A 27,015-nucleotide genomic window follows, 5' to 3' on the forward strand; every position below is an offset into this window, starting at 1 on the left:
GTATACTGCGCGGAATACAAGTTGACTTCTTGCTGCTTTCTCAGAAGAAAAAAGCTTTTAAAATAGCATTTAATTTAAATTGTAGACAAAATCGATCATTGGTATTGTCCTCAGTGAATTATAAAGCTGTAACAGCTCAAAACGTAGGCTTACATTTGGACAAGTTCATGTAAATGAATAGAAAAGTATGGTCAGATTGTTTTCGGAACATCTTTAGCTGACGGCACCAGTGTAGCTAGCGATCCTAACAGCAGTGTAGACCATGAGCAAGAGGACTAGCGACAGATGCTGGATTAAGATGATGTCATCGGCTCGCTTGCTAATTGGAGGCTTTGGGAGTAATAGTAGCTCCCAGGCTTCAAATGCAGAACAGCCAGAGATGTTATGGAAGTAACTTACTCTATACACCAGTACATGTGGGTAAAGAAGTAATTGCTGTCGACTATATTGCTCACAAGATTCTGTATAATTCAATTGTCATTTTACGAAGTGTGTCTTTTTTTCTAAATTAACTAATATGTGTCAGATCATTTCCATAGCTTCGTACATAATGGTTTTGAGTTGTAGCTGTACACCTTCGATCGCTGCTGCGCGGGATAGTTTCGGCATGTTAATAGTGAGAATCAGAATTACCACTCAAAGTAAGCTCTTGAATCGATTATATTTTCCATTATCTAACGACAGTTGTAGCCATGACAGAGCTTTGATTGCAACACAATGTAGTCAACTATTTATAAAACACTTTGGCTCCATCTGTAGGCTAAAAGGCGAGTTCTTTGCAATTAGAAGTTGCCCTCTAAAAGACACGGATAACTGTTCACACTCTTTGAAAGATAGTGAAGAGGGGTTGAACCCCACAAACCTCCTCTTAGTATGCCCTTGGTGGAAGTTGATTATGTACTGATGGACGGACGATCAGAAAGTCTGTAGGTGTGGCTTGGTTTTCAGTGATCTCCTTGCTGATCTATTTATTCTGACTTTTGTGAAAGAGTTCAGACAACTGTTCTTACGGCGGGCGACCTACATGCTGACAAGGGAAGTGGGGAAGCGACCAATCGATGAGAAAAACAGCAGCTTGTAGAACGAGGTGCACGCAGCACATCCTTCCGCGACGTCGTAACTCTCGGCACCATCGGTGTTGTCTTCTTGGTCTGCTTCGTATTCACCGCTCCCCACTTTCCTTGCCAGCATGTAGGCTGCCCGTCGTTAGACCAGACAAGAACCATAGTACCTTGGAATTTGGGATATCCTGTCTGCCCGATAAGTGACGAGACTGATTAATTCCAGGAAGGGCCAGTGAGGGGAAAGGTGGACGCTAGTTGATAGATGGGACCACTAGAGGGTATGGTAATTGGAGGAAGAGAAACCGGTTGAATGACGCAGCAGTTTGCGAGTGCCAGCTGTTGAAGAAGAACTGTGCGAGTGCACCACGCCAGACGTGCTGTGATGAAACAAAGAGATGGGATCTAATTTTACCGTAAATCGTAAATCAGGACAACGGAGGTGTACAAAGATTTGAAACAAGTTGTTGTCAATGACCAACTAAACCGTACACAGGTATTTCGTTTGTTTTCATCATGCCAGAAGTGTATCTGTGGCCAATGTCTGCAGGAACGGTGGAAAACATGAGAAAAGCGAGATAAATTGTTGTCCAGGACAGACAAATTACAACATGGTACTTGCCAGTATTATTTGGGAGGAGTGCAATGTCTGTATACCCGCCTGTAACGTGTCACGAATGAATTATTCAAGTTTGAATTGTTGTTTTAAGCCCACTTTATGCACAGATAGGCTAATTGGGACTTTGCCTACAGTCTAAAGTTGGATCCGAATCACTGTGCCTCCACCCTGTATCGAACCGGGACCTCTTGATTAGAAGGCTACGACGTTACCACTACGCCATCGGGGATGCGAATGAGTTGTTCAAGAGCAACTGGCTTCTGTTGCATAATAATGGACCCTCGCCCTGTGAACTGCCTGTGAAGGAGTTTCTGGCCTCAAAGTCGATCTGTGTGAAGGAACGCCCCATATATTTGCCAGATTTGGTTTAGGCGGGCTTTTCGAAGCTCAAGTGTGCTATGAAAGTGGAGCGTTTTAGCACAGTTACTGACATTGGAAGTGCTGTGACACATTGAATTGGGCAGATTTCATTACAGGACTTTCATCATGCTCTCGACCAGCTGCATGACATATACGTATAAGCGTTGTGTGTAGTCGGAGGCGAACTACTTTGTATAAACATAAGTGGCATTACCATGCATTTTTGTTTGTTTTCTCAAACTGATTGCAGTCTCATTATTAGGGTCCGGATATTTATGCACTTAAAATACCTACAATATGAACCGAAAAGGTTCAAAATATGCAAATAAATATGAACTTTCGAAAAATACACCTTTTTTAAACGTTTTTCCAGCTACCGAAAAAACTTACGTGTTAATAGATATTATTTGTTTTAGTTCATACGATTTATCACGTGTAAAAGCTATACTTCGGAATTCTTTCACACACTCTTAATTTACGCTGCTGTTTTATAAACGAAAGAAAAATTGCATTGCATGTAGATCATGATTGCACTTCATTACAACATGATATCTCAAATCTTCAACCTTGAAGCTCCTCCTGTTTTCTGCAAGAATATTTTTAAACCCAACAAAAAAAATACTTGCTGAACTTCACAAGTTACAATTATACAATATTTTTAGGCAACAGTATCTGACCCATCAAGATCCTCTACAGTTTGTCCACTGCATTGTTGTCATTTCTCTCTCAAAATAGAAGATATTGAGTGTTCTCGCGATGACGTCGAAAGAAATCTAATCTCCTTGTTTTGTGGAGGATAATCAGCAGTGAAAGAAGACAGTGCGAACAATGCACAGATGTGAAATACGTATTTTGTAGTGATTGTTGGTTCTAAATATGCAAGAAGTTAATATATATGATTCTTTTATGCATTTTCGTATAAAAAATATGTTTAAAATTTGCATTTGCGTATGCAATAGCTATACAAAATTCATAACTATCCGGGCCCTACTCATTACTTATTGGATAGGTTGTTGTTACTCTCCAACAACTGCGGGGTGTGAGCGACTCAAAATTGTGTGTGTAAACAGACACACGCAGATGAAGAAAGAAAGTTAATTTCCCTCAGCTCCTGTAGTTGGCATCACGGGAACTCCAAAGTTCCGCACTGGAACCATCTCAGGTGGGCATAAAGAACGACTCGAACCACCGATTATAGGTTTTATATCTATTTATAAGGGTAAGTCAGTTTGTGTACATCTGGGTAGAAAAGAGCGCGAGACTGAGAAACCGGGTAATTGCGGATTTTTATGTTAAGTACTTTGTATCTGTCTCAGATCGTCCTTACAAACTTTACTCAGTATAAAAACGTGTGGGGTGTGAGCGACTCAACACTAGCTCTGTAAACAGACCAACGAGGGCCGGATACTAAGATTCAAGTCCTTTAGGAACGAAAATTTGACGAATTTATACCAGTTTTCCGTAATCTCGAACACCTGCTAGAAAGTTAGGTTACAATAAAATATGTAGTTTATAAATACGTTAGTTTTGACTACAGCGCCTAGAATAACGTAGTGTGGAAAACGGCATGCTTCTGCGCTCTCTGGGTGGTTCCACTCGAAAATGATCCGCTAGAGGCGCTGGTGTTGACCCCGGTGCTTGGTACTCGACTGCTTATAATGGAAGTAAATGGAGTTTTCGCTGCAACGTCTGATTCTTTTACATGAAGCATTTCTATAAATGTGATAATTGCTATGATATTTGGTACAGTGCTCGCGAAAATATTAATGAACATTCTAGACAGTCGACCACGTCCTGTTATCGTCATACTTTCGTTAATAATACGGGAGAAAAAATACGCGTGGAATGCTTTTGACAACTAAATTTTTCTGTATGAATTAGGTTCGTTATTATTATCATCATCATTTCCTTTAAAGATATACACACTGAAGCATTTGTATTTTTGATATTTACTGTCTCTTTTCTTCCGCTTTAAACTAATCGCGACGATGATGATAATGATGATTGCATGAAACGACAAGGGGAACCCCACAAAACTTTATTAGTGCCATCGACATGATTGTAAGGCAACTTTCAAACCAATGGGACAAGCGACACGGGATGTTTATACTGTCACACTAGTGACACAAACTTCCAGACTGTAAAATAGCATTCATTGCACATGAGGGTCCAAACAGCAAACAACACGTTCATATGGCGTATTCGCGTGCTACTTGTTACTTCGATCGGAAAGCTCCTTAAAGGAAGGGTGCTGAGACCGAAGCGACGCGCTACAGGGGGAGTTCCCAACTAAGTGACAAGCGACATGGTGCCTTCAGTCTATTAGCAAGCGTTGCTTGGGAACAACAGATAGGCGACACGATAAACCGCACATTACAACTACAGATCTAGGCGACACGATAAGCAACACGTGTCGCTTTGTCGCTTCTGCGTCGCTCAAACTGGGCCATTTCCTCAATAGCTTGCAACATGTTGCCGTGGTTTGTTGTTCGCGCATACGCGATGCAATGAGTGTCTTGCTTTAGTGAGATTGCGCACCAAAGCGACAAGCGGCACGCGACACTTATGGGTCATTCCATGTCAAATCATCCAGAATTTTGTGAAAATGTCACCCATCATCTCCGATTTTGATGAAATTCGGTATACTTATAGAACTTTTCATGCTGATTACAAAAATGACAACTTTTTTGAGATTGGTCAAGGGGTTCAGAAATTACGCGATTTTAAAAATCTCCCTGTACGCCACATGCGGCTCCACTTTGAATGACATGCATTAGGCTATAAATTATAGTATCTTCTCTCAGGTTTGCAGTAGAAACTTCAAGTTTGTTTTATTTTGCTCAGGATAGTGTAAGCTTTCATTTAAATAAGGTTTCTGATCAGTGTATCAATAATCATGTATTTTATGTATAGTTTCATGTATTTTTTTATAAAAATAAATGACTAACTTCAAGAGCAAATTTCATGCAATGCCCCCCCTTCAATTTCACGCAAATTTTATATGCAGGTAGCTGAGAGTGGGTACTAATGCTTGATGGAAAAATTGGGATGGGCGGTTCAGAGACAGGGTGATAAAAAAATCATTTGCATTAAAAGTTAATCTTATCAAAAATACTTATGTGTTTAGCACAAAGTCTGAAGTACAATATGTTCTGAGGTATAATATTCAAAATTTCTGTTCACTATGTGTGAAGGTAAGCATAGGCGTAACCTGGTGGGGGCAAAGGGAATCATTTTCCCTATCCAAAATTTATAGATTAATTAAAACCTAAAAATAATAATTGCAGTGGAACCCCGATTTCAAGTTCCTCGATTTTACAATTCCCTGCATTTTACATTCAATATTGGTGGTCCCAACATAGCAAAATTTTCCTCGGTTTTACATTTTCTCGCATTCTTCGTTTTTTCAGCTTGGTCCCCTGAACAAAGTAAAATCGAAGTTCCACTCTATCTAAGTTAGTTTCAACTGTCTTCAATTTTTTAAAAAAATATTATAATCATAGTCATTAGCATTCCCAAACTTAGCAAATTTTCTTCGAGAACATTCTTCTTTTTGTGCATTTTATCTCAATATGGAAATTTTTTTATACTCTTCCCGGAGATATGTAATATGAAGTAAGAATTAATAATACACATTTGTGCTGATTGAAGTTTTTCCAAATGGAGCTTTTCTTGCCACATACCAGAGAAAATCTACTTGTGATGGGGTGGTTGGAACACTTAGAAGACTTGTATAGACATCAACAGTATCAAGTAACAAGTTCAGCAATGAAGTACCAATTACATAGAAATAGTATTAGAGGCATAAATTTCTTATTAATCACGTAAGGTGAAATGATAACAACCCGCAGTACAATGTGTCAGCGATTGCAAAGTACTATACAACAGCACCAGGAAGATTAAGTATGCACTGTTTTGAACTTAGGCTACAGGTTATTTACAGTGTTCGGTAAGTTACTTTTTTACAAGTAACAGAGTTTCAGTTACTCATTTAAAAAGTAACTCTGTTACAGTTACTGGTACTTTGAAAGTAACAGTTACTTTACAGTTACTGTGAAAGAAACTTACAGTTAATGATCATTGATTCGTATAAAAATTACAAATTGTGTTTCTAGTACATAATCCGTATGTCTTCATATACCTACATTTCTACTGCAAATAAATGATGAAACACAGAATCAACTTTGCTTCAACGATATTAATTAAGAAATCATTTGAATGCTGACCACGGTATTTTGAATATGGTGTCATTGATTCCACTTGCACATATTTCTTTCTCCTCCATTCCAAGTTCAACAATATCCAAAGATCCACTCCTTCAACGATGACTTTTTCCTAGCTCGACAGTCCACCTAAAACACTGAAGTTTTCACATACAAGTAGATATGAATTGAAGTAAAGCGTGGATGAAGTTAGCATGTAACAAAGCATAGCTTCCTTGACAGGCCAGCAATTCAAAGAAAATCCTTTTACGTAGCATCCAGAGAAGGTACAGATATATTTGTTTTACAGTTGGGAACAGAAAATGTGAACGGCACAATTTATAGTGCATGAAATTTTGGCAATGCATAGAATACAATCGAGTAAGTATTTTTCGGTACTATCTTCATGGGCGTAACTTGGGAACTTGGGAACTATCTTTGGTTGAGAGAATCAAAGTTTTCAGTCCCATAAAAATAGTGTCAAAGATTATTTGCTAAATACATTTGAAAAATCACAATAATTACTCTTTTCTTGTTTGTTCCTCAAGTGCCAGGAGGTTCACAAAATATATTTAACTTGTAGGTTTTAATTAATCTATAAATTTTGGATAGGTAAAATGATTCCCTTTGCCCCCACCAGGTTACGCCTATGCTTACCTTCACACATAGTGAACAGAAATTTTGAATATTATACCTCAGAACATATTGTACTTCAGACTTTGTGCTAAATACATAAGTATTTTTGATAAGATTAACTTTTAATGCAAATGATTTTTTTATCACCCTGTCTCTGAACCGCCCATCCCAATTTTTCCATCAAGCATTAGTACCCACTCTCAGCTACCTGCATATAAAATTTGCGTGAAATTGAAGGGGGGGCATTGCACGAAATTCGCTCTTGAAGTTAGTCATTTATTTTTCTAAAAAAATACATGAAACTATACATAAAATACATGATTATTGATACACTGATCAGAAACCTTATTTAAATGAAAGCTTACACTATCCTGAGCAAAATAAATCAAACTTGAAGTTTCTACTGCAAACCTGAGAGAAGATACTATAATTTATAGCCTAATGCATGTCATTCAAAGTGGAGCCGCATGTGGCGTACAGGGAGATTTTTAAAATCGCGTAATTTCTGAACCCCTTGACCAATCTCAAAAAAGTTGTCATTTTTGTAATCAGCATGAAAAGTTCTATAAGTATACCGAATTTCATCAACATCGGAGATGATGGGTGACATGGCCTGGATGATTTGACGTGGAATGACCCTTATCGCTTAAGGATTTCACCAACCGAACGCTGGCCTGTGCTTCCCGTCATGCTTCATGCCGCTACGATGTGAAATGTTGCTCTTGATTGGCTCGTTTCCAAGCAACATGTGTCGCTTCGGTGTGAAAGTTGCCTTGGACCGAAGGACCCGTGTCGCTTTGGTGTGAAATCCTCGTATCGTTTGTCGCGTGTCGCTTTGGTGGAAAATCTTGAGGAAACGGTGCAGTCAGAGCTTGTGTCCCTACGGTTCGAAAGGCTGTATTGATTTCCGACTGCTCGCTTTCAAGCGACATTTGTGGTTTGTCGCCTCGGTATGAAATATCTCTCAGGATACTATTTATATTCTAATAACATAGAAAAGTAAACTCTAATACACAGTCCAAGACCTGACGTCCAGAATCACATTGCGATGTTTCTTCTTGTGTTACGCACGCATGCTATTTATTTATTAATTTTATTTTACTTTTCTTTCAAAATTAATGCCATTTCGTGACTGCAAGTCACTCCACAAATATAACTGTTTCCATCAATTCACTTACCGCCTTTCTAGAGAAACAAATCTACACAATATATTCCAAAAACTAACTAAGCCGCATTACTTTCATAACAAAATTAGCACCTGGGTCGATCGCACTTCCATCTACTTGTCATCGTCTCGGGGAACCAGTTTCTTGGGTCGTTTTCCACACTACGTTATTCAAGGCGCTGTTTTGACAAATGATCTAAAAGGTTCTGATACATCTTTCTGAGTTAACAAATATTAGTAGATTAAAAAGTATAAATTTTAAACATTCCGCCATTAGTTTCATACATAAAGGTTAGTACATTAACATCTTCCCAATTTTTAATTGGCTTTCATCCATTTACGTCAAATATTAAGTATATTGGAACAATCAAATCTACTATTTTGGTCGTAACAAATCTTTTCGTTTTCAACTTTTAAATTTTGCACTTTATACAATTTTTCATTCTTTCCTTCAAATTGATTTAACAAATTTATCAAAAACAAGGGCGTAACACTGTGTATGTTTTCACTTCCTTCACTTTTCTAATATAGGTAATTAATTCTTCGAAAAAATCCGCTGTTGTTATTCTCCTGATTCTATTCCCAGGTCGATTATAAGGGGTGATAATCGTGTCTACAAGTTCTAACCGTTCATCCTGACACCGATACAACTAAAGGCTTGGTACATTCGAATTCCCTGCAACGTGCGACTGAGAAGCTCGAAGTGTGGTTTTGCCTTACCTTCTATGGCTTGGACTGGAGAATAAGAGTTTCCAGACTCCTGGAAAACCCTTTTCCAGCGCTCCAATCAGCAGCTCTAATCTTCGCGGTTGGCCAGCGCGATGGAAGTGTGCAGGGTTCGCACCCACGCTGGCCACATGGTCATCGGCGGAGGGGGAGGAGGCTAAGTGAATTGCGGTTCCACATCCTCCCCTGCGCTCTTCTCTCTTGAAATTCACACTGCTATTTGTTCTATACTAGAAAGTGAATACTGCAGAGCGTGGTTTTCGCATCGTAATTCCCGGAATCTTCCGGCGCCATCTCGTTGCATTTAACCGCAGAAACATTTAACTAGGGTACAGGATGTTTCGAAACTTTACTACGATTTATCGTTCTCGACAATAAGTTAAGCGAAAACTAACTACTGCCGCCCACGCAATCACTCTTACCCACTGACAGTTACCTTAATTTCATTACGCAAGCATTCGAAATTTCAGTGCTGCAAGTCTTCCTTTCCACACGTACTTTAAGCACAAGATAAAACAAATAAATTGCAGGAATGCTGTTTCAAGATCACGTGTAGTTGCTCGTGTGTTCGGAAAATGCAAGCATATCGACACGTTATTCACTCTTTCGCACAGGAACCCAGCACTAGCCCAACCGTTTCAATGCATCACGTCAGACTGAGGACATTGTGGAAATACTATACGGTCTGCGTATAAGCCGTAGTAACGTCATGTGAGGCTGGCCTAGCTTTTCTACCGTGTTTGTGAAAGAGCGCTCTCGTATGTGCGTGTGGATTGCAGAGCGAACAGCTATAGCGTTGTACTAAGGACATAAAGCAGGGTGTTAGTGAGGCAGAAGGTTTCGTCGGTCGCGTTCGGGCAGTTTGAAAAACCTCTTACCATTTGATTCATGAAGAACAGCGCAGTGTGGCATAGTTAGGGTGCCCATAATATTTTGCCGCCAAAACGGACATCCCAAGGTCAGTTTACCCTCCACCCCCGCTTCCTGAAAAATAGGTCTAATTATAAAATTATTGTTATTATTAACGTATTATTATTTATTAAAGAATAGATTACATGAATGAAATTACATCATAAACAATAAATGAAATATGATATCTTGTTGCCAAAAGGTATTCATTATAATTATTATTATAATCTCAGTATGACTACATAGTGTTGCTATAGCTTACAGTGTTGCCATGATGCTATTTCAACACGTTTCATTTTTTAGCTTGAAATGTCTCTCAAATTTAGAATTGGTTTTCAAGCTAACTCCTAGACTTTTATAAGACGGGATAAATAGTGTTTTTTTTAATAGTACCAACGGGAGGACCGGGACACGCCTCTGATACGGGACTTTTCCGGTTATAACGGGACGTATGATCACCGTAATCATGGTAGGTGGTTCCGTGAAAAGGAGATCTTCTTCCCCTGCAGTGCTTTTGTCTCTTAATGCAAGGGACTCCCGAACTCCTTTTCTTCATCTGCCTCGTGTCCTTGAGGAGGCGGGAAGCTCATACCGCATGGACAAGCGAGTACCCAAAGCCTCACGTTAGATAACTTGCCTAAAATTTACAGTTTATGGATGTAGCACATGAACGCATTTTTTGCACAGTCTGTCAACTGAAAGAGAAGATGTATTCGAAAACTCTTATCGTAACGTGTTTCCAAGATACCAATTTTAGTTTGATTTGATTTTAATTTTGTTCTATAGCGTCGCTTTTCTTCCACTTTTGGTTAATCGCAACGATGAGGATGAGTGGTAATATAATGAAATTGAGGAAGGGACACTCACAAAAAACACAAATGGCAAGGCCGGCTTTCCGATTTTGGGTTCAGATCCTGGGCAGGGAAAATATTTATTGTTTATTGTTTATTTATTGAATTGTTGGTTTAAGTCAACTTTATGCACAAAAAGGCTAATCGGGACTGGACCTACAGTTTCAAGTTGGATACGAACCACTATGTGCCTCCACCGGGTATCGAACCCGGGACCCCCTTGATTACAAGGCGACGACGCTACCACTACTGCACCATCGGGGAGGCGTGGAAAATGTTTATGTTTTGTCTCGGACCAGTTTCGATACCTTATTATTCTCCTCGATACAATAACATACTGGAGTAACCTTCTTGGCATAAAACTTCAAGCGATACATAGAAAATTCTTATTTCAACACTAGCACATTTTTACACTTTGGTGCACTTACCGGACACATTGTGTGACCAAGCATCAATTTCATGTGGCGAAATGTGTGTCGATCAGTAGCTATGCGAGTCATCAATAACATTTAGAATCCTGACCTCCTTTCTGGCGTCTATTTTTACGAGTACACATAAATAATTGCGTGAGTACATCACGTCCATTCTTCCATGAGTTTCGGAACAGTAATTCGTGACAAGAATCGATCTTCCGTTGACAATTGGCTTAAATATCAGAGAGAATGATTCACAACGTTTTGACACTTCCTGTCATGGATTGGCTAAACTGTTCAACTAGGCGTTAGCAAGTTCTTTTTTTTTAATAATAAATAACTGAAAGTGTTAATGTTTCTTGTTGGGAGTAGAGACTGAATTACAGTTCCTTGTAATTATTTGCAGCTGCTTGTTTTACTGTTTAGAAATGTGTTGGAGTTTTCTTTTCCTAAACGTGTTGGAGTTACAATTTCTTGTTTCGAAATTTGGAGTTAGTTTTGTTTTGTTTCTAAACTTGTTGGAGTTATATTTTTGTTTTGTTTCTAAACGTGTTGGAGTTACAAATTCTTGTTTGCGAATGTGTTAAAGTTAAAATTTCTTGTTTCCGAATTCGTTAAAGTTACAATTTCTTGTTTCGAAATTTGGAGTTAGATTTTTTTGTTTCTAAACGTGTTGGAGTTATAGTTTCTTGTTACTAAACGTGTTGGAGTTACAATTTCTTGTTTCCGAATGCGTTAGAGTTACAATTTCTTGTTTCGAAATTTGGAGTTACATTTTTTTTTGTTTCTAAACGTGTTGGAGTTATAGTTTTTTGTTACTAAACGTGTTGGAGTTACAATTTCTTGTTTCCGAATGCGTTAGAGTTACAATTTCTTGTTTCGAAATTTGGAGTTAGATTTTTTTGTTTCTAAACGTGTTGGAGTTATAGTTTTTTGTTACTAAACGTGTTGGAGTTACAATTTCTTGTTTCCGAATGCGTTAAAGTTACAATTTCTTGTTTCGAAATTTGGAGTTACATTTTTTTTTGTTTCTAAACGTGTTGGAGTTATAGTTTTTTTTGCTTCTAAACGTGTTGGAGTTATAGTTTATTTGCTTCTAAACGTGTTGGAGTTACAATTTCTTGTTTCCGAATGTGTTAGAGTTACAATTTCTTGTTTCTAAACTTGTTGGAGTTACAGTTTATTGTTTCGAAAAGTGATTATTTGAAGTTTCTTGTTTCGAAGCGTGCTAGAGTTACACATTCTTGTTCGAAGAGTGATGAGTTTCTTGTTTAGACGGGAGACGGGGTCTACATTTTTGTTTCGAAAGGTGACCGAGTTACATTTCTTGTTTCGAATAATGATAAGTTGGAGGTTTTTTTTGTTTCGACGACTGACCAGTTGCAATCGCTTGTTTCGAAAAGTCAGCACTTGAGGTCAGTGGCGGCGATTGGGTTCCAAAACGGGGGGGGGGGCAAGGTGCTAAAACTAGGGGGCAAGGAGAGCGTACTTTCCCTTGGTAGATAAGGTTTAGCATAGTGCGGGGGCAAAAGTGGCAAAAAGTGGGGGGCAACTGCCCCCCTCCGCCCCCTAATCGCCGCCACTGCTTGAGGTTTCTCCTTTCGAAGAGAACAAACTTACACTTTCTTTTATTGTAGTCACTGAGCTCCTTGAAACATTTTCCAAACATCTCTTTAAATGGAATAAAGAAATTTGAAAATAAAAATCAAACTTTTGTTCCTTCTTTTCTCAGGGTTGTCGTCATTAATTAAAAATTTGCTTCAAAAATGGGAATGGTCGTACCTGCCTCTATACACAGTCTTCGTTGATTTCTTCTTCGGTGCATATGCATTTGTAAGTCTTCACCAACGTTATTTTCATGGCGTCCATTTTGTCACCAATGGAACAGAATTTCACACCTGACAAGTATTACAGGCATTGTTGTTTGAATTCAATTTCTGTTCATCTATATACTCTTTTAGTTACTCTTATTGTTAGAGGACGGACATACAATGTGGTAAATTTTGCTTTTATGCTCCGTCACTAGGAGGCTCTGAGATCGATTTTTAATCTTCTTCAGTTTATCTTTCTGCTTTCCCTTTTTACCAACGGCCGCTGTTGCCAACTTGACTGTTTTGGTACCAAAAAATGAGCGTTTCGCAACCTTAAGCAACTCTTTTTTTTTAAGTCATAAAATGTTCTAGCTAGCCAACCCGAAATATAGTTGTTATATTTTTTATCTAGCTTTGTTCTCTTACCATAGGCATCGTTTATTTTGAATGATTGGAAGGACAGAGTCTATAATACATGACCAACAATCTTTTTACTGTGTGTCATCTTTTTTCCATACAGTATTTTACGCCACGAATTTCTTCACCAGGTTAACAGGAGTAAAGTGTATAAGTGACCTTAAGGAAATTAAAATATTTTCACAGTATTTGAACCTAGCATCTGTAGCTTAGGATTGTTCAATGATCAACTCTCGGACACTGCTTCAAGCTTTTGCATTTTTGTTAATGCAACTACTCGAAGTTGATTTCTTCATCTCCACTTCGGTTTCGATTTAGTTCTTGTTTGTCAACACTGCAGCCGCTACTCCTGTGTTGTTATTCACTGTATTCTGAATGTACACTAGCCTTTGTGTGCTTTTAATTCAATGTGTCAAAGAATTTGAGGTCACGAGATAATATAACAGCAACGACATATTGTGGAAGGGAGGGGAGCAGCCGTAGGGAAGACAAATATTAGTGTAATGCCTGTATATAATCACGAAGTTGGACATTCAAAATGCTATTACAAAAACATTGTGTTTCATGTCTTATGACGTCAATTCTAGAAGACGGCGCCATTTTGTAATATCACAACGTTATGGACTAACCTTTACATTTTCAGTTTCAGTTTTACAACTTGGTAACTTTCCCTCATACTGAACGTTCATATAGAGAATAATTTTCTTCTTTAATGTTTAAGAACATCCACATAGAGATAGTTAATACCCATTGTAAGGTTCATGTCTATCGGGTTTTGTACAAAAGTTACGTACGTTTGAAATATCGGTTGTGTGACTTTTTGGACACCCTGTATATTGACTTAAAGGATAGACATTAATGGCGTTCTGTGTTCTGTCTGTGTGTGTTTGAGAGTCTCCATTACAATTAGTCATCCTCATCGTCGCGATTAGTCAAAGGTGCCATAAGCTACTTAATATAACACAGATTTATCTTATATTTGTATTTTTTTACGTCGAATTTCCACAGCTTTTGGCTAGTCGCGACGAGAGGTTGATTAGGGTAAATTGATGACATTCAATTGAAGGGACATTCACAAAGAATATCCATGTTCCGGTCGGGACTTGAACATTTGAACGGTGACGAGTAGGGATGGAAGATGTCGGAAATTTCATATCGCGATATATCGTCAAGAAAATATCATCACAGACGATACGATACGATATTTTTTTCCGTATCGTGATATCGGCGTTATATCGTCTGTACGATATATATCGCCAAAAAACGTAAGATTTATCGTCAACACGATATATATAGCTAAAATATCGTGACGATATATCGTCTAGTTGATATCGGCTGGACGATATTTTTCAATATCGCGATATATCTACACTAGTGGCAAGTCGAGCACTTAATCTACTCGGTAACCCAACCTGGCAACCCAAATTAATCAATCAATTAATAATGGATCCATAATGGATTTGAACTACAACCTTGGTGACAATGAAGTTCGACCAGAAAGGAATACGTGATTAAATGCACAGAGGCATAGGCGGTGGAATGGGTGACCCGCAGAAGTGACGCATGTGTGTAAGAGGAGGCGTGTGAGCAGGCAAGAATCGTGATCCCAGCATGTTGCACCCAAGGTCACGTAAAGAACGAAAACGGGGAATTATACGCGTGACATTGAACTTCGACCAGGCACCAGACCCATACGGAAAAAAATCCAGATAGTGGCGCATTCGATGGAAGCATGACGTCACGGACACGATAAGGGAGTCCGCCGTATATAAGCGCGTGCTGTGCACCGAGGAACCGCAGTGCATCAACACCATGGCCAGAGGCAAACCTATTGACAACACCGTGAGGAGAAGAGTGGTAGAGTTGAAACGGGATGGACTCAGTGAACGGGAAATAGGGCGCCAACTGAACTTACCCAAGTCAACCGTCCACTGCATCATCAAACACCACCAAAATACGGGTACTACAGAGCCAGGTAAGGCCCCCGGTCGAAAACGCCTGCTGAGCGTGCGTGACCTACGGATATTTAGGCGCTATATCCAGACCAACAATCATGTTTCTGTGGCCGAATTACGACTGTGGACTCGAGAACGCTTTCACATTGAAGTGTCAACCAGAACCATTCGCAGTTACCTACAGCGATGCTGTTACCGAGTGTACAAGGTGAAACGTAAACTCTTCCTTTCCATGTTGAACAAAGGCAATCGACTACGGTGGGCACGAATGTACCGGGCATGGACATTTCGGCAGTGTAACAGGGTTTTGTGGACGGACGAATCCATTTTCAATGTTGTGTACGGGAAAATACGGAAAACAGTCATTTGTCGGAAGGAGGAACAGAATGAAGCAAAATGTTATGCACGTCGGGTACAGAAACCTGCGTCAGTGATGGTATGGGGATGCATGACGGCATCTGGGGTTGGCCCACTACACGTCTGTGAGGGCATCGTGAATGCACACGCCTATACACGCATACTGGAGCGGCATCTTCCCACAGTGCGAAGGCACCTGTTCCACAGGCGGCGTCTCATCTTTCAACACGACAATGCCAGGCCTCATACAGCGCGGCTGACAAGAGAATGGTTGACTCGCCATCACGTGCGAACTCTGCCATGGCCACCATCGAGTCCCGACCTCTCGCCCATTGAGAATGTGTGGCGTGTTCTTAAGCGACGTGTGCAACAGAGGGGACCCACGACAGTGGCTGCTCTTATCGCCTGCCTGCAGGAGGAATGGCACCGCATCGATGTGGAATACCTTGAACGACTCGTCCGCAGCATGCCCCGACGCATTGCCACAGTTATTCGCCGACGGGGCGGCGTCACACCATGGTAAACAGGATCCCCTCTAACAGTGGTCGAACTTCAATGTCACGTGGAGATGGACGAAAATGTTTTATTTTGTGTGGATACCATACATTGCTGCGTTGCAGCGGAAATTTATGTTTTCCTTTCTTCCATGTAGCCTGCTGAATAAAATATGTTCAGCATATGCATGTGTTCTCCTTCTTTCACAACGCACTCCTATATTTGTGACTGGTCGAACTTCATTGTCACTTAGGTTGTAGAATCCCTGGCTTTTAGCGCGCTACGCTAGCCACTCCGCCACAGAGATTCAATGCATATTAATCAATATTGCAAGAACCTGAACTTAACCACGTGTCGGACGGTATGCACAAGTGCAAGCAGTAGGATAACATATTGCCTCCGTAGCGACGATCGATGTGTGGACACAATAGCGTCTTGCGTCACGTTTGTTCTGTAACAGACACGGACTGTTTCCCTTTCCGTTAAGAACCACGTCATCGCTTGGAGTAACGGAACGGAAGCTCCATTGTGAAGGAACAGGACTGACACTTGAAAGACGGTGGCCTTGGAACACTTCCCCGCGGACATTCATACCGGTACAACTGCCAGTTCGAAACCGAATATTGATGGGACTATCTTTTCATGTCACTTTTCTATATCTATCCGGATTAATCGTGGTGATGAACTGCTGAATGAAGATCGTAGAGGAAGACTGCAGAACTATTCATGGCTTTTCCGAGATTCGAATTCTATTATCTTTGTACCGCAGCACGTAACCTGAGCAACAGCGTTACTATGTGTCCCCAGCGAGTAGTCCCGTTTCGGCTAATTGCTTATGGCCTCCCCGATGGCGCAGTGGTAGCGTTGTTGTCTTGTAATCAAGTGGTCCCAGGTTCGATACCCGGTGGAGGCACGAGTGGTTCGGATCCCACTCTAAACTGTAGGTCCAGTCCCGAATAGCCTTACTGTGCATAAAGCGGACTTAAACAACAAATCAATCAATCAAATCAAAAGCCTAATTGCTTATCAGCACAATATAATATGATTTTTATGACCTGCTCGCCATTTTAGGCGAAACGTGAAATCCCCTTTTGCCAAATCTCATTTCGCCTAAACTGGTTGAAAGGAAAATATTTCAAATGAGGGAAATTTAATGGTCTCTCAACAGGTGCTCTGCTTTATGTTAATTTTTCTTTAGCTCACCTTGATGCCACACACCCGATCCAGCGATCGGTCCAACCAAAAGAAAAAGTACAAATTGTAGGTTAGGTTAGGCTATGTTGGGATAGGTTAGGTGTATATTTATACTTTGTGTGTACATATCTATTGTGTGTACAATATTATCTAATAAAAAATACGACAAACGCCCTAGGCTGCTGAATTATTTGACAAACTCCTTTTTAGAAGAATCAACTTAATATTTGGCTCATGTGGCTCTTCATAATTAGAATCGGCACATGTTCAGAAGTGTTCGGTGTTTACGTTGATAACAGTCCTGATAACCGTCAAAACTTCACTTACTTGCAATATCTCGCTTCGTACAACCGGTTTAGTCGTAACGGGATGCGATCCCTCCCAGTGAAGGTACAGTATTTTGTGGTTCGGATGCCACTTAACTTTAAACTGTAGGTCCAGTCCTGATTAGCCTATCCGAGCACAATAGTACATAAAAAGAAAACTCTGACTTTGAGCTTTGGTCCTGTCTGAGGATGTCACGATATGCCTAGATAAACGAAAACTTGCAACAAAATAAGGAAGTACATACTGGCTGGCTGCCCAATAATAAAGTTGCCCAATCAGAGCCCTCTGGAGCCAATGTGAAGCAACGGATTGCGGTGAAACTAGGTAGAGGCTACGGAGACAATGGGGAAGCAAATGCTGACGAAAAAAATAGTTCAAATTTTCACCCCCAGGTAGCCCCGATATGCTGCAGTAACAACAACCAGTAATTTGAGTTTATGAGTTTACAGCAGGGTTGAGTATGTTCCACGACGACGTGAATGACGTTTTAGAAGCGTAAGACAGCGTTATGAATGGTCTCACGAAGCGTTTCCCGGGATCTTGCTCACTCACTGTGCACCATATTTCAACGCCACATTTCAACCTGGCGGTGAAAATTTGAACTATATTTTTCGTCAGCATTCGCTTACGAATGGTCTCCGTATACTTTCTACCAAGTTTCACGGGAATGTGGTGCTTGAATCGGGCTCTAGCCACCCGGTATATGTTTATTGTCTTTTAGAATCTATATATATATATATATATATATATCGGTGCTAATCTTCATAACAATCATGGTTTCATCATGACACTGCTTTGTAAAAGTGCCTTGTTTATTACTTACTTTAAAATGCTTTGTTTGCTCCTCCCTGGAAAAAGTTCTGCGTACGTCCATGCATATAAGTGCATGTGTTTGGGGAGAAGATCCCCTGCCGCCTCGGTAGCCAAGAGCGTTGAATGCTCGATTCAAAATAACGCCCCTGAAAATTCTGGCTTCGAATCTCACCCTGTTCACTAGTGTTGTTTGTCTCCGGTTTGTTTAGCAAATCAACATAACAAATTCTCATTCACCCTCTTAATCGAAGATTCATTCTTCCAAGATACCGTAATCTTTTTATCCTGTAAAGCGAAAGAGATTGATTGAGAAAGATAAATATTATCCGTGACAGATTTGACGTCCCTTTCCCATTCCTCTTCCTGCAGAATCCACAGCGCGTGACATTCACATCTGAAAGCGTTGTCACTCCTTGTCCGTCTTCTATACGGCCATACTTAAAATGGCCAGTTTCAATCTTTCGTCTCCTTGTATGAACTTTGGAAAGATGTCTACTACCCACCTAGTATCCAGTTAAAGGTATTTTCAGTTCTTACGGCGGGCGCTCTAGAAGCTGGTAAGGGAAGTGGGGAGCGGGGAAGCGACCAATCCAGCGCGATGAGAAACGCACAACGAGGTACACGTAGTACTTATTTCCGCCACGTCATATCTCTCGGGGCCACCGCTGTTCTCTGGTTGGTCTGCGGCGAATTCCCCACTCCCCACTTCCCTTGCCAGCTTCTAGAGCGCCCGCCATAAGAACTGAAAAGACCTATAGTGAAAGATTGACAATTTCTTTCTTGGTGGTTCCTATACCTCAAGTTTTAGGACTTTCATTTCTTTGACAGACGGGAGATGCATGTCTTCAAACCACATCACGTGTAAATAGATATAAAATAAAACTACTTTTATTAAATGTATTAAAATTATTGTATTTTATTGAACAGATAAAGATAATTGGTGTATGCTACTACATACAAAGTGTCACCAAATTGTCAGTGGAAAGAGGTACTAACATTTTGTGTGGAAAGATTCATTACACCACTATACGAATCGTATTAATATAAGTTTTTGTATGAAATATTCCTGCAATTTTTTTGTTTTCTTCTGTGTTATCGGGATTAATTGGAGCGGAATGATTGTTTAATGTGATTGCCACTCTGTGCTGCCATCTATCGGCATTACTGTTAGTACAGTACGGATTGAGACAAACGGCTAGCGGCAGCTTTAGAAACTTGAATATTTATATATATATTATCAGAATCAAACCTGACTATGCATCTAATAGCAGAAGTAATTAAAAAACATCCTGCTTTAACCGATTTATTTATTTATTTCTCTTATTTTATGCACACAGGTTTGGTGCTGTTAACATATATCTCCAAGTTGCTAAAGCTGTTGCTAGCCGCTCGTATGTTTGAGACCGAGGAGAAGTAGCAACTTGGCGATATATGCTGTTATTAGCACTGGTTATTCTGCTGTCACACATTCAACGTGAGGTATGCACATTACCAGCACAATCCTACTATTTCTAACGTAGTCCCAGCAAACCAAACCTGCCTAACCTACTAACATGTAAGTTGTTGTCTCAACTGTTCAATCGATTGAGCTGGCGTAACACTGGTATTTTATTTTAATTTAGATAAATTATCAGTTTGTACAATAGTTGAGAAACTATTTTTCACACTGATATTTTCTTTGCAATCAAACCACGTACGAGATGTTCGCGTACGGATCCTGACCCCGGACAATTCAATAATTTAAATAGATTTGAAAAATTAAATTCAATTGATTTTTTTAAAAAATGTATGTATTCTAAAATTAATTAAATATAATTAAATTAGATTTTAAAATTATAATTAATAAAAATTACCTTTAGAACTAGAATTCAAATATTGTGAAACAATGTTTAACACTATACTTTTCCTTTATTTCAGTAAAGAAAGCACAGTACGTTGGGGTCCAAGGTAAGTTGAAGCTGCTCTAGCCTTCTAACTTAAAATATAAGCTACTTAGAGAATTACGCTAATCAAAACTGTAAAGATTAGGCAGCATTCATTTGTTTCTGGAACCAATTGCACATTTCGAAGAAATGCATTTTCATCAATGAGAAACTGAGCTTTAATATCACTATGTTGAATTGCTTTATGTATGTATATGTATATGTATATGTAACTGTACTTGTGTGTGTTGTAGTTATACTGAGTGTTCATAAAGTCCCGGTACCATTACAGAAAAACATAGCTCGGAAACTACATGCAATAGAACAATGGTGTTGATTGCAAAATGAGCTTCTTTTCTCCACGTTTATATGCCAACCATATTTTTTAAACAAGATGGGGCACCCCCTCATTAGTCCAAGGATGTTCGAGGTCTTCTGGATAGGCATTTCCCTGGCAGGTGAATAGGTCGCGATGGACTTATTCCCTGGCCACCGCCCTCTCCTGATATCACACCCTTTGATTTCTTCTTCTGGGGGTATGTCAAAGATTACCTTTACCACACTCCCGTTCCAGATATTGCTACTCTTCGAAGAAGAATAGCGAAGAGTATTCTGTTACTGGTGATATGCTGGGGCGTGTATGGCTAGAAGTGGCATACCGCCTTGATGTTATGAGAGCATGGTGTATGGCATATAGACGAGGAGAGTTGTAGCTCATTTTGTAATCAACAGCATTGTTCTATTGCATGTAGTTTCCGAGCTATGTTTTTTGAAATGGTACCGGGACTTTATGAACACCCTGTATATCACGTGATTTTTAGTAGAGTCGAATCACCAGAAATTCGTTGAAAGGTTTTGTTGGAGACGAGTTAAAAGGTCAAACGTTTCCAATTCAGAAGAGGCGGCTAACGTTGCTGCCTATTATTCACGGGTTTCACTAACAGCAGGACCATGCTACGCACCTTGTGGGTACGTACTTAAATGTTATTTACCACGGCTACAGATATCTTAATCTCAGGGGGATAGGTTCTTTGTTTGAGAATTCCAAATAAGAAAGCGTTTTATAGCCAAGAGGATATAGTAAAATGCGGATCTATATTCTGAGAACTTGACAAAATACAGAGAAAATATATGTATATGTATAATCGAAAAGGCTTCTTCTTCTTTTAAATGGCTTCTTCTTCTTTTAAAAGGCTTCTTCTTCTTTTAATATGGAAAAAGCTTCTTCTTTTCTTATGGAAACGGCTTCTTCTTCTTTTAAAAGGCTTCTTCTTCTTTTTAAAGGCTTCTTCTTCTTCTAAAAGGCTTCTTCTTCTTTTTAAAGGCTTCTTCTTCTTTTATTATGAAAACGTCTTCTTCTTTTAATATGGAAGTGGCTTCTTCTTCTTTTTTTTGAATTTCTTCTTCTTTTATTAAAGCGTAATCTTATTTATGTGCTCGCTTTCCCCCCGCTTCTTTGTCAAACAATACAAGCTATACTTGTAGAAAGAGTAGGGTCGACTAAACTGACAATAGCGCCACCTCCTATTTGACGACCAAAGGGGAATAACCAGGATCGCTAATAACGAGCGCTGCCAATGGCCCAGTGCGACTAATAAAAAGCGCAACCGAAAAGTGCTTCGGGGCGTCTAATTTGACACAGCGCCACCGGGGAACGGACAAATGCAAAAGCTGACGATGTTCTCCTCGTCAGAGAATCAAAAAGAAATTGAGATACATTTCTGAATTCATTTGCTCACTTAATAACTTTCCTAAACGTTTCTTATGCGGCTATATTCTTAATTCTTTCAAATTACTATATACATCATTCTATTTACTTCTATTATAGTATTTGAACTCTTCTTTTATATATTTCTCAATTTACTATAATATATATAATCCCTCATCTCCGCTCTAAGTTTTTTATAATTTCCTTCACTCCTCTATATATAACGTGCTGCCATCTCTTGTCGATTCCGAGAAACCATTCCTCCTTGCAACATTCATTGTGTCGTGTGAAACTGGCACGTGACAACCATATATCTAGGGTGTTCGGGAAAGGACACATAAGTCACAAACTGCGATTTTCATTTGCTTTCATTTAAGTCACATTGAAGAAACTGTAGAAAATATTGAAAGTATAATTTTCTAATGGGCATGTGTAAGGATACTAAGCAGTGACGATCCAACATGTAAGCTATATCATGTCTGTAAAGTAAAGCAAAGTGCTCCCCTGTGCTTTGCACCACGCCATCAAGGCACATGGGGGGTGTGGAGTTACGGCATCACACTTTCTTGATCACGGCCGAAGATGAGGGTGATGTGATCAGCAACACGCCCCTGGCCGCCTTTACCCCTCTGTGTGGGCGCCGGAGCCGCTTGAACAGGTAGATAAAATCCCGGTTTTCCCTCGCAGGGCATTGAACCCGGGTTATTATTATTGGGCATAGAGTCAAGGATGTCTGTTTATGCGGAATTATTTTTACATGTTACCCCTTCCCACCACACCCCTAGGGGTGCCAGGGGTGTCTTACCCCAAAATATTATTTCCAGATTACAAGTGATAAGTGTACCAAGTTTGGTTGATATTGCTCCAGGCGTTCGAGAGTTATGCCGAAACAAACAAATATACACACCCACACACACATACATCAATTTTTATATAGCTATATATAGATTATAAACAATTCTTTCATATACAATCAACTTTATTCTTTCTAGTAAACAATTCCTTTCATATACCATCTATATTTATTCTTTGTAATAAACAATTCTTTTCGTATACTATTCATGTTTGTTCTTGGTAATAAACAATCTTTTATTTACCATCCATTTTTATTCCTTGTTTTAGACAAATCTTTTCATGTACCGTCCATTTATATTCTTTGATGTAAACAATTCTTTTCATGTACCATCCATTAATATTATTTGTTGTAAACAATTCTTATCATGTTCATTCTTTGTCACCAACTAATCATCTAATAACATAGGATGGATTTATACGCGAATAAGAAACCTTACGATAAGAATTATGGGTGTCGAGCGATTGTCAGCTCGTGCAAATTACCTCCGAAGGCATTTAACGCGCGGGAAACTATTTTGAGATCACCTTGAAGCCGATTAAAGTTGAGATACGTGACACAAACTGTCTGGCAAAGTCCTCCAAGTCTTCTCTTTTTATATGGGACGCAGCTCCACACGGAATGGAAACCGACATAAAGCTATTCCGTGGCGTCAGATAAAACCGCCTATATTTCATAACGGCAGTCGCTTTTAAGAAGTTTTGAAAGTTATCAGAACAAGAAATTATTACAAAGATTGAGCCTCGTAACTGTGGAAAACTTTGGAAATAAAACGCGTCGGGGTTTTTAACAGCCATCGTAAAGGCTCGTTTCGAATGGTCGAGAAATCGGTTAAACGTCTCGGAATGTGTTTTTTTTCCCACGCAAAAGAGAAACTGACAAAGAAAACGTTGAAACACGTGGGGCGGCATAACTGCTAATTGTTTAACTTGAGCCAGCTTTTCTTACGGCAGCCTCACACGGTACGTAGCTTAGTTATCACTTCCGGATCGACCTCCAGCTTCATTACTTCTAGATCGTGTGACTTTCTTGTTTTCAGTTTCCCACAAAATTAGAAACCGTGTTTAAATACATCCTTGAGACCAAAGAGAATTGAGGAGCACACTGCCCAGCTGAAGTAAAAAAAAGTAAGAAGAAGAACAATAGATGTTCCATTGTTTATTTTAGTAGCTTTCTTTTTTTCTTTACATTCGAGCAATACAACAATATACATGATTAAGGGGATCATTTTATTCATTGAGTGAAGAATCTACACCATCAATTTCACCTACAATTGCACACATTTTGGTATCCTCTGCTTTTTTTGGAACAAACTTCGGAATTTATCTTTAAGCACCTATAAGTGTGTCCCTGATAAAGAGTTCAATTTTCTTTCTACTGCACAAACGTCCTTCACTGTTTCACAAACCAGTTGTGTAGAAGTTTCCAATTTTTCAATCACGACATACAAAAAAGCTTAGATTTGCACATAGGAATCCTAAATCATTTTGAAAACACCCAATAAATCTTGAAGTATCAAAAAGTATTCACCTAAAATATGCGTTTACACAAAAAAATTGAAAATCTTATATTCTCTGTAACACCTAAAATACAGTAAAACCTCGTTAATCCGGACTAATTGGGGGGGGGTCGGTTGACCGGATTAACGAAAGTCAGGATTAACTTAAATAACCTAAAGGAACAGTAGAAAGTGCATTAAAACTCCGTTTATAACAACAAAACAAGTTTATTATGGTGTATTTAAAGGGCATAAGCCTAAATACACTATACAGTACAGTACAAAGTTTGTATTCATCAGTGGTTGACTGCCTTTTCTTTGGGAAGTTTTCTTGTTGACTTCTAGCCACATTTAAAACCTTGCGTTCTGCTTTTTTCCCCTTTCGCCTGTCCAGATTAAGCGAAGTCCGGCTTATCGGGGTTCGGATTAACGAGGTTTTACTGTATGTACATTTTATGTTCTTTTCTTAGAAATATGTGTTTCATGACTTTTTACCTAAAATTCCGCCTCCAACTTATCATGCATACGCTCCCATTTCGAAACTATTCCATCTCTTAACAATACAACAAAATTTATTTATTAATTTGGCTTTTGCATATATGATGAGGTTAAGGACAAGTGTTCTTGTAGCAGCTTGTTTTTAACGTTACCATCGAGGAAGATGGCGTTCAAGACGAAAAAGGGGTTGGATTTTGATGTCAGCCTGGTTTTTCACAATGATATATCCATCTCTTCGTCAGGGTTCGAATCTGGGATATCTGGCTTCATAGTGCTTGACGCGAGCAACAATGCACGCAACAATGTTTTGGGTTTGCTATTTCTTTACCTTTTAACAATGATCATTAATGCCGTGACCAATTGTCACAAATTTTTGTTGCTATGTTGCAAAGCTAGTAGTCTACAGTGCTGTTGGATATATTTTCATCAGATTTAAAAGACTTCGATTGTAGACAGTCAACTTTACGGCGTGAGTTCAGAAAATTTCATTTCTTTGAGAATTAATTTATGTTTACCTGTGTTATTATGGCAGATTAGAACAGATAATATTGCTGTGTCTACATTCCATCACTTTTATTAACAACACGTAAGAGGCTTTTCCGTGCTTTTCTTAAATCACTCCAGGTGAATGTCAGGTTTGTACCTTTCTTGTTTCTGTACCTGCATTCTCACGTGTGACATAATGACTAGGATGCAAATTTTTGCACTTTTGTTCCTTTGCATTAAAAAGTTGGCGTCAATGTCATAGTTCGTTTCATGTTGTTTCAAGCCTTATGACGCATTTTTGTAAATGCCTGTATTTATTTTTGGTGTTTGTCCTGCTTTTTTTATCTACTGAAGAAGATAATCTCTCATTGTGTGGACATAAAATTAATATTAAGTTCATCTTCACTGCCTACATCGATTTCCGTGCCTATTTCAAAATATATTGGTGCCTACAAATCCGTAACGAACAAATGGACCAACATGAAAGCAATACACAATCCACTAATTAAAGAAATTGTACTAATATAAATTAAGATGACTATGAATTTAGAAGCAAACCGTGTGAAAACAATTTCCACAGAACTCATAAGGAGTGGAAAATTGTTCACACGTCACTTTAATAATAAGTCGGTTGTATGATTGAAAGAAACAGACACGGTGTTAGTAGGGTGTGGAAAACATTTTGGATTCAATTATAAATAACAGTGAAATAAATTCCAAACGGGGTTTCTGCCCATCTCTCATAATCCCCGATCAGCTCTCCTGCAAGAAAGCAGCCCTACATGTATAGTATTGTTTTTTTTCTAAAATTAGTTCAAAATTTGACATATTAAAACATTACCAATAAAATCATAGGTTACGCTCACATTCCTAAACTATTCCTTCCCTTTGTTAAAAACCAACAACGTATATAAATTTATTTTTGTTTCGGCGTATATGGCGAAGTATTCTTGTAGCTTTTTTAACGTTACTACTGAGGAAGATGGCATTCGTAATGAAGCAATAGGTTTATAATTATAAGTCCGAGGTCGTGAATGTGTGGAGCCCTACCTACACGCCCCCTTATGTGCCTTCATGGCAGCATGAAGTGAGCACTTTTGCCTTATAATTATGAAAATGAAATGAAATAGAAACCCAGAGGAGGTGAGAGGCTCTATGTTGTTGAAGTACGAAGGCAAGGTGGTTAGTGTTGCAAGTTCTCGTATGTCTTAGGTTCAAATCCCGCCTTCATCCCTTTTGGGTTTGGCCGCTTGTTCCTGTCTCTCCCGTTGGAGATATGGGGAGATTCGCTGCGAGATATAATAGTATCTCGTGCAGTGTTGCCATATCTCCGAATGAAGGGGTGGAAACCTTGGGGCAGTAGAGACTTAACTTTCTTCAAAAGACGACGAGTGGAAACTTCCGTGAAGATTGAAGATGAAGAAGGAAGCTAGGGATAGTCTTAGGATGCGAAGATTTGATCTTCAGTTGAGAGTTCTGTCAGACACAGGAAACTTTATATCATGAAGTAGATATAACCATGCTAATCATCTTAGCAGATGATATTTTTCAGTTAGCACAGTAATGTATTAAAAGGTTCAAGTTGAGATTTTGGCAACACTACGTTGGACACCGAGTGAACAAGACGCAGAAACGTCACTACAGTGGAAGTTTTCATTCATAATAAATAAGAGCGTATTGCAACCAGTGGTCGTAAAGCGCTCTCCTCAAAAATATCATCATCCATGGTAGATCTGTGA

General features: G+C 39.2%; 1 protein-coding gene across 1 annotated transcript in view; it reads left to right on the top strand.

The window, feature by feature from the left end:
* LOC145985505 (uncharacterized) overlaps positions 1–27,015 on the top strand; it is a 573,655-nt gene that overhangs the window by 378,484 nt on the left and 168,156 nt on the right. Inside the window, exon 2 of the mRNA XM_083119575.1 lies at positions 20,229–20,258. Within this exon, the coding sequence (XP_082975701.1) occupies positions 20,229–20,258 (30 nt within the window). The remainder of the gene's footprint in view (positions 1–20,228; positions 20,259–27,015) is intronic.

The sequence above is a fragment of the Lepisma saccharinum genome, chromosome 3, assembly GCF_977018435.1.
Source record: "Lepisma saccharinum chromosome 3, izLepSacc3.1, whole genome shotgun sequence".
NCBI lineage: Eukaryota > Metazoa > Arthropoda > Insecta > Zygentoma > Lepismatidae > Lepisma > Lepisma saccharinum.